The sequence below is a fragment of the Penaeus chinensis genome, chromosome 34 (genome assembly GCF_019202785.1).
Source record: "Penaeus chinensis breed Huanghai No. 1 chromosome 34, ASM1920278v2, whole genome shotgun sequence".
Lineage (NCBI taxonomy): Eukaryota > Metazoa > Arthropoda > Malacostraca > Decapoda > Penaeidae > Penaeus > Penaeus chinensis.
The window spans coordinates 14,915,424-14,927,923 of NC_061852.1; the positions used below are offsets into that span (position 1 = coordinate 14,915,424).

At 34.8% G+C, this 12,500-nt stretch overlaps 2 protein-coding genes across 2 annotated transcripts in view; both read right to left on the minus strand.

Moving 5' to 3' along the window:
- Positions 1-73: 73 nt before the first annotated feature.
- On the minus strand, positions 74-2,108 carry LOC125043955 (KRAB-A domain-containing protein 2-like). The gene is made up of 3 exons (XM_047640358.1): positions 1,628-2,108; positions 1,256-1,464; positions 74-1,072 (listed from the first exon to the last, which is right to left on the minus strand). The coding sequence occupies exon 3, from the start codon at positions 1,058-1,060 to the stop codon at positions 590-592; it is 471 nt and encodes a 156-aa protein (XP_047496314.1). The 5' UTR covers positions 1,061-1,072; positions 1,256-1,464; positions 1,628-2,108; the 3' UTR covers positions 74-589.
- A 5,476-nt stretch (positions 2,109-7,584) lies between these two features.
- Positions 7,585-12,500, minus strand: part of LOC125043768 (Bardet-Biedl syndrome 7 protein homolog) — a 24,333-nt gene continuing 19,417 nt past the window's right edge. Inside the window, exons 9-17 of the mRNA XM_047640042.1 lie at positions 12,120-12,225; positions 11,519-11,636; positions 10,778-10,930; positions 10,136-10,273; positions 9,651-9,863; positions 9,222-9,326; positions 8,441-8,542; positions 8,174-8,321; positions 7,585-7,892 (exon numbers count right to left, since the gene is read on the minus strand). Of these exons, the coding sequence (XP_047495998.1) occupies positions 7,750-7,892; positions 8,174-8,321; positions 8,441-8,542; positions 9,222-9,326; positions 9,651-9,863; positions 10,136-10,273; positions 10,778-10,930; positions 11,519-11,636; positions 12,120-12,225 (1,226 nt within the window). The 3' untranslated portion in view covers positions 7,585-7,749. The remainder of the gene's footprint in view (positions 7,893-8,173; positions 8,322-8,440; positions 8,543-9,221; positions 9,327-9,650; positions 9,864-10,135; positions 10,274-10,777; positions 10,931-11,518; positions 11,637-12,119; positions 12,226-12,500) is intronic.

Genomic DNA, 12,500 nt, shown 5'->3' on the forward strand with positions numbered 1-12,500 from the left:
GTTTTAGCAAGTAGCTAGTTGAAAGAAAGTAAATGATAATCATAAGTGTATGTACAATGTACAAATTAAAGAAAATAGATTACAAAATACATCAAAGTTTAATGTATCTGTGTGTCGACCTTGTTAGAGCAAGAGGCACTGCATTTGTATCTGCTGTTTTTTAAACACTTGCAGCGTCTGGCCATACATGACTTAGTGCAAGAGCATTTAGCGATTCCCTGACCTTATCCCATGTGTTCTGTAATGGCTACTTCCCGCTCCTGTACAACATCATCTAGCGAAAGGAATTTTTCTAGATATGGAGTAAATTGGTTGCGAGTGTACACCTGTTTAAGCATGCCGTGTTTTGTACCAAGCTTATATGTGCCACTGTCCAATGCCTGAAAAACAACTGCCTTCACAGTAGGAAACTCTGCACGCCCGCTGTCAACTAATGGAACAAGAACCATCAAAGTGTCCCCTACTTTGGCTGGTTAAAATCTCCTCACAGAATTATCGATTATTTTTTTTTGGTTGTTTCTGTTGTTCTATGCTGGACTTACTCTGTCTCCGACTGCAGATGGAACAAAGCACAGGCTCATCAGCATCGTTATTCATCATAGAACACGGAGTTTAAGTGACATGGGTTCTCACACACCCTGCACAGATTTGAACCAAAATATCTTTTACCACGGGAGATGCAGTTAATGACAGCGGATGGTTCTTCTTGCTCTTCAACACCTGTCTCTTCCTCCTCTGTGTCTGTGACCTCATTGACAATACCTAGTGCCTCTGCAAGCTGCTCCTCCGTCTGCATACCGTCCAGGACTTCCTCTGGTACAGAAGTTACGTCAACACCAAGACGAGCCTTCTGTCCACTCATGGCCTCATATGGTGTACTTCCAATGCTGGAGTGAAAACGGGTATTTTTCTTCCACTGGACAAAGAGCAGTTCCTTTGACCATTGTGTAGAGTTGTTGTCCTTCATCCAACATGCGAGAATTGCTTCAATATCCCTGTTGGCATGTTCCACCGAGCCCTGCGATTGAGATGTCGTGGTTTGGCACTCTGGCCACATCATCAGAACTTCAAGCTGAAAATTAAAAAGCGAATATCAGGTTTTGTCATATACAGTGTGATTCATTAACCCCAATGTTGCTAGAGAGAGAGAGAGAGAGAGAGAGAGAGAGAGAGAGAGAGAGAGAGAGAGAGAGAGAGAGAGAGAGAGAGAGAGAGAGAGAGAGAGAGAGATTTACAGAAATCATTTATTCTATACCTTATTTGAGAATTCTCTTCCATTGTCAGACTGCAAGATAGGGGGGGGGGCACCTTTGTCACAGGATATATCAACGAGGTGGAAAGCAACCTCTTCAGCAGTTTTCGTCTGTAGAGCCCGAATACACACCCTCTTCGTCAAGTGATCCTGATAGTTCAGAATAAAACGATGTTTCCATCTAGCTGGCTCTGCATATCGATCAATTCGACCTACAAATAGACAGAACATCAAAAAAGATTATGTAATATTTTTTTTAATAATATATTTGCAATTGTGAACAAAGGCAAGGGTATTAAAGACTCCCATATGACAACAAGCAATGACAATAATGAAATTACTATCAACAGGCTTAACCAGTGCTTGTTTACTAACCTGACCTCGTGAGTTCATGCTGTTGGATACAAATGGCTTCAAAGTCACAGACTTACGTACAGTGTTTTTTTCAGATGACACTCCTCACATAACTGTAAATATAATTCAATTTGGGATCTTAAAACATTGGCATATTTTTCATGTGTTTCCTTAAAGACAATAGTTCTACCTCCATGTCAACTTGCACGATGAATAGCAATCGATCACATCGAATACATCCTCAGCGCACACAAATCTAAGTTGAGTTCCCTTTTCCTACAATTTCTTAACGGGGATACCTTCAACTGTGACCTCAAGGATTCCATACTTTCGTAACAAACGATAGTCTTTCTGAGTCTTTTTAATGTTAGCACGTTTAAGTTCATCCGAGCGATTCAGAATTTGTTCGTATTCATTTACAACAAACTCGAAGTATTTGATGCTTTCTTTTCCTCAGTCGTGACCAGCTTTGAATAAAAATTAAATTTCTAGAGTGTAATAAAATGAACACAAAGTACTGGGAGTAACACTACGTTGGTCGTCGTCTCCTGGCTGTCAACATTGCCTTACTGACAGCGGTCTCACCAGTCAACGGTCTCACCAGGGAAACGAGTAAATGAACCAAAATTATAAGAGATGATTTACAGGGGGAGAGAGAGAGAGAGAGAGAGAGAGAGAGAGAGAGAGAGAGAGAGAGAGAGAGAGAGAGAGAGAGAGAGAGAGAGAGAGAGAGAGAGAGAGTGTGTGTGTGTGTGTGTGACGATTAGCTGAACCTAAAATAAGGACAATTAAGCACACTCATTGGTTATGTACTGTAACTGTAACGTTTTATCATTCCCTCATTTTTTTCCATCTGGCTGCTTATTGTATGGACATTTTGAAAACTGACCAACAATAATACTGTTTATTTTGTAAACTGACCAAAATCTTGGTAGTTTTGCAAAAGGTTGAGAAATTTAGGTCATTTGGCAAAATGTTGAGAAATTTAGGTCATTTTGCAAAATGTTGAGAAATTAATATCTTTTGCAAAATTTTGAGAAATTTAGGTCATATTGCACTATTTTGAGAAATTTAGGTTAATTTGCAAAATGTAATTTTGCAATGTGACCACGAATTTGGTCTTTTTGCATAATGGCCGGCAATTTTGTAAAATGACCAATTTTGCAAAATGGCCGTAACATATATATATATATATATATATGTGTGTGTGTGTGTGTGTGTGTGTGTGTGTGTGTGTGTGTGTGTGTGTGAAAAGTAGGGCCTGCGCATTTTTAACTGATTTCGGTAGTTCTAAATAGTTTCGTTGGTAATTTTAAGGGGACCGTCCCTGAGATAATGCCGATTTTCACTTTTTTGTTAAAAAATAGAAAATGGTATTACAGATTTTAATGAAATTTGGTAGGGTGAAAGAATAATTTATTACGCATCTTTATACAGATTTTTATTTGATTTGAATTGTAGGCGCAACGAAAAATCGATTTTTTAAAGTTAGGTTAACTCTAGCCTTCTCACGTCCCAGAATTATCACTTACATTTCTATGTTATTTTTGCAGAGAAAACCTCTAGGTCATATAAACAAAACAACGTATTCCAATTTGGAAATTCATTAATGCGAAAAAAGAGAGAGAGAAAACAGGTTCAAAATTCGTTAAAAAACAATATTTTGAATTTAAAAAAAAACGATACGTAATTCTATGCGTATACTGTTCTGTTTAAGGGAAAAAGCATTTTGAGATCGGACAAAAACTGTAAGCCGTGAGAAGTCTGAAATATGAAGAAAAAAAACCTTTACGAGTAATCGACCTTCAAACTTTTTTGATAATTTTCTATTAATTTTCCATATTCTTTTCGCTTGCTTACTGGCTACTTTTTACATTAGAGAAAAGCCAACAATTACTCTATCTCTTGTTCTTTATTTCATTTAGATCGGATCAATAATTATTGTACAGCATCACAAAATGCAATATAATATAGCACTGAAGTCATCCTGCGCCGTAACTATGCGGTTCACGTGACCATAAAATAACATTGTAATATCACGTCCACGCATTTCTAAACTCGTTTTTCTGCCGTCAGGAGTCCTCTATTCCTCATATTGCCCCCCACCTCGGTTGTCCCATTTTCTTTTTTACCCCCCCCCCCCCCCCCGAAAATGGGAGATAGGGAAGATAAGGGGGTGTGGGGTAAATATAAATATGCTCTTACGTAATCACCCGTAAGCAAACAAGGTGTACGACGGGATGAAGGGAGAGTAAGAAGAAAGCTAATACTTACTACTCATGATTCCTGGTCCCCTTTCAACTGAGATGAGGAAAAATCCTCAACTCAGTTGAAATATCCCCTCGGGGAGTAACATGGGCTACCAACCCACTGTGAAATTCGCTGATCAGCGAAATAGTTGCACTGGGTTAGGCCCTCGTTTGACCACCTAATTTTTCTTCGCAGGAGTTCATATTCACGTGGGTAATTCTACAGTAGTATACGAATTTGAAACAGGGCATAACTCATTTTCGACCCCCCGACCCAACCCCGCCCCCCAAACCCAGGGACGGTCCCCTTCAGATGTTAACTAAAAACTTGTATATACTTGTATCTGCGGCAACTTTCCAATGTAACAGTGACAACGTTGAAATTAGCGACAGTTTCTAATGTCTTGACACAGTTTTTTGTCAACGGAAAGAAGGCCTCATCAATATATCATTATAATGACTAAATAACTAAACATCTCGAGGAATTTGTATATTATATGAAAGACTTCGATTCGCATTGAATATGTCACACTGACATTACTTTATAACTCAAGTTCGTTTTAGTAGAAGTAATATTAATTTATTTTCTTTTTAAGCGTCAGGCTATAAAAATCGTAATTTCTCGATCAATGATTCATGAAGACGGTTTTATGAATATATATTTTTAAGTATTGATGACATAGTAAGAACAAGCACAATAATAATGATAGTGAACAATAATGATAATAATGATACTAGAATAATAATAACAACAACAATAATAATAATAATAATAATAATAATAATAATAATAATAATAATAATAATAATAATAATAATAATAATAATAATAATAATAATAATAATAATGAGTAATAATAATAATAACGATACTAACGTTAATGATGATAATAATAATGATGATGATAATGGTAATGACAATGACAATGACGATGACGATGACGATGACGATGACGATGACGATGACGATGACGATGACGATGACGATGACGATGACGATGACGATGACGATGACGATGACGATGACGATGACGATGATGATGATGATGATGATGATGATAATAATAATAATGATAATAATAATAATGATAATGATAATAATACTAATAATGATAACAATAGTAATAATAATAATTATAATAAAATATTAATAATAATAATAATAATAACAATAATAATAATAATAATAACAATAATTATAATAATAATAATAACAATGACAGTGATAATTATTATCATTATTGTAATAACAGTAACAATAATAATGATAACAGTAATAGGAATTTTTACTATCATTATCATAATAATAATAATAATAATTATAGTAATGACAACCATAATAAAGCAAGACTCATGTTAATAGTAATGATAATAATGAAATTAAGATAATAATAATGATGGTAATAATAATAGAAATGATAATGATGATAATGATAATACTGGTGCTACTACTACCACTACTACTTGTAATAACAATAATATTAATAGTAATTTGCAAAAATGGATGGAATTAAAAGTATATAATTTTGTTTGCCTTATTGCATGTTTATTAACCATTATTGCTGCTGTTGTTGTAACATTATTTGAAGTTATTATTATTATTATTATTATTATTATTATTTTTATCATCCTTTTAGATATTCATTATTATCATCAATGTAAATATTACTCATTATTTTTGTTGATGCTATTACACTGGTTCCATTTAAGTTATTGGTATAATTTTCATTATTATTTTTAGCATTATCACTACTTTTATCCTTACAAATATTGCCTACTAGCCTTAGTTTCATAGTAACTTTCTTTTGTCATTACAATGTTATCATAATTATTATAGAAAGAGAGCCTAATAGAAACCACACAGTCCAATCGGCATTGGCTTTTCAAATATGGCCTGTTATTGAACTTCATTTTTTTATTGCGGAAATCACTGGAGGAAAATGTTTATTGTCTTCCAAAATGGCCGTAGTTTACCTATTTTACCATTTCTACTCATATTTCAATGATCATCTGTATTAGTGCTGTTGTACAAGATTGTGATAGGTTTATGGGACACTGATTGATCTATAATCATACATACCTAACCAAGTCCCATTGGAAAGAAAAACATCTGAAATATCGTGTATATCTTTATTTAATATCTAAGTATACAGATTTTCATATGTGATCATCCTTCACTGATAAATAATGTATCTTATTATACCACCAACTTTTACGAAAAATAGGGAAGTTTATAAATCATGAGCCATTTCAGTAGTACCTTTGAATTTCCATGATTGAAATCTTGATATACTGAAGACAAATATGGTGTCTAATTATTATCTATACAGAAACTAAATATTATTATTTTATATTAAGACACTTTCCATTTACCTTTATAAAACAGTAAAGCAAAATTTACCATGACTAGCATTTTTCTTGACTAGAACTTACCAACTTTTACCATGTTAACTAAAGTACTAGAAGAGATAATGTTCTACTGGAGTGTTTGTCTTACTCAATTCAATGGCTGTGTTATTCAGCTGTGGAATTTCAATTCATGATCCTATTAAGTTTTCTAGAATGATCATTAAAAAATAATATTAAGGTAGGACGGATGGGGTTGCATGATCCCAGTTACCTTATGCATCTGATAACTCAGAATCATAGATTTAATACCTATATGAATAGATTGCCACTTGATGCCTGCATTTGACTGAGGCAAACAAAAAACTTCAGGCACTGGTGTGAAGCATTTTCATAACTTTTTGGTTTATAATCAAGGTACTGCACTACCACTTTATGCAGCAGTTATCTGGGACAGATTTGTGTTTCTATACACAGTCCACACAAGCAATTGCAGAAATGCATGCACACACAAACAAATATAAAAACATGTATACAAATACTTCCACATATAAATGCACATGTGCATACAAAGGAAAACACACACACACACACACACACACACACACACACACACACACACACACACACACACACACACACACACACACACACACACACACACACACACACACACACACTCAAACTACTAACTATTAAAGCGCTCCATCTGATAGCCGAAGCCTATAATGGGTTACAGATGTTTTTTGCACAGGTGTCTGTTGACAGGAATAGTTAATGCATATTCAACCATATTTTATGTTGATGATATGCATAATTCTGTAACATGTCATTAGTTGCACCTTTCCTCATCTTAACTTCATTAATCCAATGCTGGCGGGACATGCTATGCCCATGCCCACTGTGAGGTTACTTGTTTAATTGTTTTTACACATAGATGGCTAGACTTGTACTAAGTCACCAGTGAGCCAGCTATTAATGCATATTCAACCATATTTTATGTTGATGATATGCATAATTCTGTAACATGTCATTAGTTGCACCTTTCCTCATCTTAACTTCATTAATCCAATGCTGGCGGGACATGCTATGCCCATGCCCACTGTGAGGTTACTTGTTTAATTGTTTTTACACATAGATGGCTAGACTTGTACTAAGTCACCAGTGAGCCAGCTATGAGTACTGCCAGTCTCGCCCATTTACACTTTTCCTTGATTTACGGAAATATTTTACGTTATCTTATTTTGCTGTTACTAATGTTTATAATATTTTAGTAATTATGATTTCTATAATAAAAATAACACCATCGATATTCATAGCATTAGTAAAAAATATGTTTTTCCTGCCAATTCAAGGAATGGTGAAACTAGGTAAGGTCACAAGGTCTACTAATTGACTCCTTCGTGGCTAAGAACTAGCAGAGCCATCTATGTGCAAAAACATTTCACAAAAATATAAAAAGTGAGCACAGCATTTTCCCCAATTTTTATTCATTTTCCCCAGCAGCATGTGGTTAAGAAAGTATAGCTAGGTCATAGGAGCTGCCTTTCATTGAGCTTGGAAGAAATTTATGAGATGCTGAAGGTCCAGACTGCCATAATTATCAAGGATTTCCAAGAGTTGTGGCACTCGACTTTTGACATTAACACCCTTGAACTTGTACTTGTCGATAAACAGATCAGTAATCATACCTGAAAAACACACAAAATTGTAGATCATTTGCAGTGTACAAAAAAGCTTATGGTTCAAATAACATATCCCAGTGGTTATGGAAAAATAACAAGGATACAGTGACTATCAACTATTAATGACAAAATCAGATTCAAAGGACCTTTGTAAACACAACTTTCATGTAAAAAGAAATCAGTGTTATAGCCATACTAAAGTAAAAAAAAAGAATATCCATATGAAATGTATATATTTATATCTAATACCCACCACAACAAAACAATTCACTAACAATATCACTAACCATAGAGTCTTTCAAGATGACATGGTTGTTTGCGATATTGTGCTAGAAGTTCATCAGCGTTGTCCAATATTTGCTTATACTCTGGAGAAAGAAAACTTGTATCTGTTTCATGGGAGCCCAACTCTCGAAGGGCATCTATCAATGATACCTGGTGGAAGAAAGATGTAAATTAAGAATAATATTACACACTCCACTTCTCAAGCCTGACCCTTAAAACAAACAAAATATAAAATGATGGTGAGTTATTATATTTCTGGTTTGCATTACCTGTTTGGCTAACATAAGCTGGGCCTCTAATCGTGGGTGCAGAAGATGAAGAGCATGTACAACACTCTCCTCACTTACTTCGCACGAAATGTCAAGGCGAACCTAAAAGAAAAGAAAAAAGATCAGATGTTCTGTACTGAAAGTTAACTGCGGAACTAGCTAATACACTAGAACTATCAGAATCAGTAAATAATTCATATATGTATTACCTCTTCCTACCAATTTAGTGAATCATACTTATTTTATGGAATCTTCTCAATGAAACATACAGATATCTAAATACATATCTAATGTATAAAAGGCAGAAATACTAGTTCTACTTTCTGGCTTACAATATAGGTCAGGTTAACCCAATTGATGTGGATGATGTGAATACATGCCATGACCACTGTAATTTTTGTTTATTAATTGTATTTGCACAAAGATGGCTCCACAAGTGCTTAGTCACCAAGGAGTCAATTACTCACTTGTTCTTGTTTACCAGAAATATTTTTTTTATATCATTTCACACTTTTTATTGTTATAGCATTTTAATAACATTATCATAATCACAATGTCAATACCCATAATGACAGTATCAATATCAATAGCATTAGAAAAAAAAAAAAAAAACACTGCAAATTCCAGTAATCGGGAAATCAGGTACAGTTACTAGGACCAACTAACTGACTGCCTGGTGGTTGAGCACTTATAGAGCCAGCTATGTGCAACAAAATTCACTAAAGACTACAGTAGACAGGCCATTACTTTCTTGCTGAGTATATGTTATGTGATTTCTCACCTTTTTTCTAGTGGCTTCCTTTGTAAGTACGTCTTTTAGAATTGATATTGTGGAGATATTGTCAGACCGGAACACTGCCTCTCGTGCTCCATAAATACACTGCAACTATAAGTATGTGTGTTAATAACTTATATAAAAAAGATCATACACTTACAGTTTATGATTAGCCAATAATACAACACACACACACACACACACACACACACACACACACACACACACACACACACATACACATACACATACACATACACATACACATACACATACACATACACATACACACACACACACAAACACACACACACACACACACACACACACACACACACACACACACACACACACACACACACACACACACACACACACACACACACACACACACACACATTTTTTTAATGATATCAAATTGATACAGATACTTACTTGGGTATCAAGGAATGTAGAAACAAAGGTGAATTCTGCCCTTTCACCAGAGGGAGTGCGCTCAGGTAATTCTGGTAAGCAGAAGACAACCCAAGCATGCATTTCTGGCAGAGTAAACTGCCCTTTCAAAGTTAAGGTGTTGTATGGACGGTTTGGATCAAAACTATGGATGCGTGAATGAAGAGACAGGGGCTTGATACGATACTGACGAACCTTTTAAGTGAAGTAAAAAAGAAAATGTAATCTTAATTATCCAAGTAAAGTTCAGGAAAAATATTGCCTATATTATCCTTCATAAAAATAAAGAATCCATTCTAGTCCCATTATATCATAGTCTAATATCACTTCCCTTTTAATAAAAAACTTGAAGTTTCAATAAAAAACATGAGTTTATACATCTTTTACAAATCACAATAACCTATCTTTAATATCAATTAATACAACATGTTAAAGCTAACAGATTTTACATTTTTTACATCACTGACCTGACAGCATTTAGGTTGAAGTCTTGGGGTAATGTATGCTTGAAGGGTTCCATACTGTCCTTCTATGGTCCTGATGCGAACCTCCAGCCTGGTGGTGTTGGCTTGACAACGGTAAGTTGCCAGAAGAAAATTTCCACTCTGAGGAGGCAAATTTATCCAAATCTGTTATATTCAAATAAAAATAAGAGTAACTATATGACAGTAGTGGTATAAAAAGTAGCTATGATAAAATAGAAAAGATACTATGATAGTAGGCAAAAGATAAGGATTTAGAAAAGAGACACAAAATAAATAAAACACTGAAACCAGAAACCACACCGAAGAAATAGGAATGTACTCTACTGCATAATGAACGTGAAGAGATTTTGCATGTGCTTAAAATATCAGATTAGCTTGATACTGGACAACTGGATATGATCTCAACTTTTAAGGGGAGAGAGACAAACTGCTATTTGAATCAAGATGACAAAAAGAGAAAGTGGTGTAAGACAATACATTAGTGGAAAGTAGAAAATTCAGACTTGCAAACAGACTCTTTATCTATCATTCATCATAAAAATGACCAAGATAAAAGGAATCATTATGATACTGATGGCATGGATGAGGACGATAGTGGTGATGGTAACTGCTATTTAACTTTACCTCAGGATCACAGGTACTGTAGCTAACGACAGCTGAATTCTTCTCCACATCCAACAAGTCAATGGGCACATCACTTTGCAGCAGTACATTGTCAACAGCTGTCTGTACCTCCACACTCAACAAATATGAGGCATCAGAACGGTTGAGACTTATCTAAAGGTAGAAAAGGATCAATGGCAAAGTAAACAATGTATATAAGGAACAGTCCAGTAAAATGTAAAAAAACAGACATTTTTCCAATCATACAGCCCTACAAGTGAAGTCACCGAAGAATCAGTTACTAGTACTACCTATCTCACCTGTTGACCCTTTTCCTAAATTTTAGACAATCTTCTATTTTATCTTATACCATTAATAACATTTAAATATCTATTATAATAATAATAGCACTTATGTTGACAGCATTAGCAAAAAATAAGGTCAAATCAGGTGAGATCACGAGGTCTACTAACTGACTCCTTGGTGGCTAAGCACTTGTGGAGCCATTGATGTGTAGAAACATTATAGTGAATATTACATTTTCCCCAAGGCACTGGGTTAATATTAAGTGGTATAAGCATCATCACAGCAAAACAATTTTTCTGACAATCAATTTTTAGAAAACTCTGTTAATCATTACAGAACCTGTATATGAATTAATCATGAAACTCAATTAGGAAAATCAACATAGCTATGCATATCCACATTCAATGCCTTTCTACAACAGACCCAAAATTTCCTAACCTTCATACACACTCTTACCTTGTCATTAACAGAGAAGAATGGAACTGCCGAGATGCCGGGAAACGCACTCTGGGTTGCAGCTTGATACTGGTCACGCTCTTTCAGGACTCGCTGTTGCAGTTCATCTATCTCCAATCTGAGAAAAAGAAGTTCCAAGAGAGTCTAAAGAAGCTCAAAATACTACTGAAGAATCTCAAAATACTACTAAAGAAGCTCAAAATACTACTGTGATTAAAATCAAACACTCCACTAAAACAAAATTAATATTTCATCGCAGTAGTTCCCGCCAATAAACTCAACAATAATTTTATTTTAATTAATGTACACAGAAAAAATGTTCAATAGCACTCCTGTTGATATGTTCACTGTGCATAAACATAATAGTAAAACAGATGTACTTTGAAAAAAGGAAGGAAAGCAAAAAAGAAAAAAACAAACACACTAGTTTATACTCATATGTATATATAAGAATGTAATGAGGTGCATGTACAAACATAAACATAATGTGAAGAATAAGTAACACAGACAATAGAAAACAACAATAACACAGAACGAAAAAATAATGGTGACTTCATAAATAAAACAACAAATGTGCTAATAAATTCAGACAGAGATGTACCTCAACTTCTGAATCTTTTGTTTAGATTCCTGGGAAATGTGGACAACTCCTGACTCTGAAGTCATGTGTCGGTCCATTGGCTCCGAGGTGACACCAAATACCCAGCCTGAGAGTTAGTAATCAAGATGCACATAAAAGGACCTGCTCGAGAGCTACATATCTCAACAAAATATTATGCTTTTTTTTTTTGGGGGGGGGCAAAAGAAGACAAGAAATCCTGAGAGTGGATTTAAGGATAAGGCAATGCAGGGAAGCAGGAAGGAAAGAAAGACATTTTTACTTGTTTTCCCATCAATCTGTGTTCTAGTATGATAAGGTATGGTTCCATATTTATGGTAATAGTTCTACATTTGGAATGGTGCTCTGTTAACTGGTATTTAT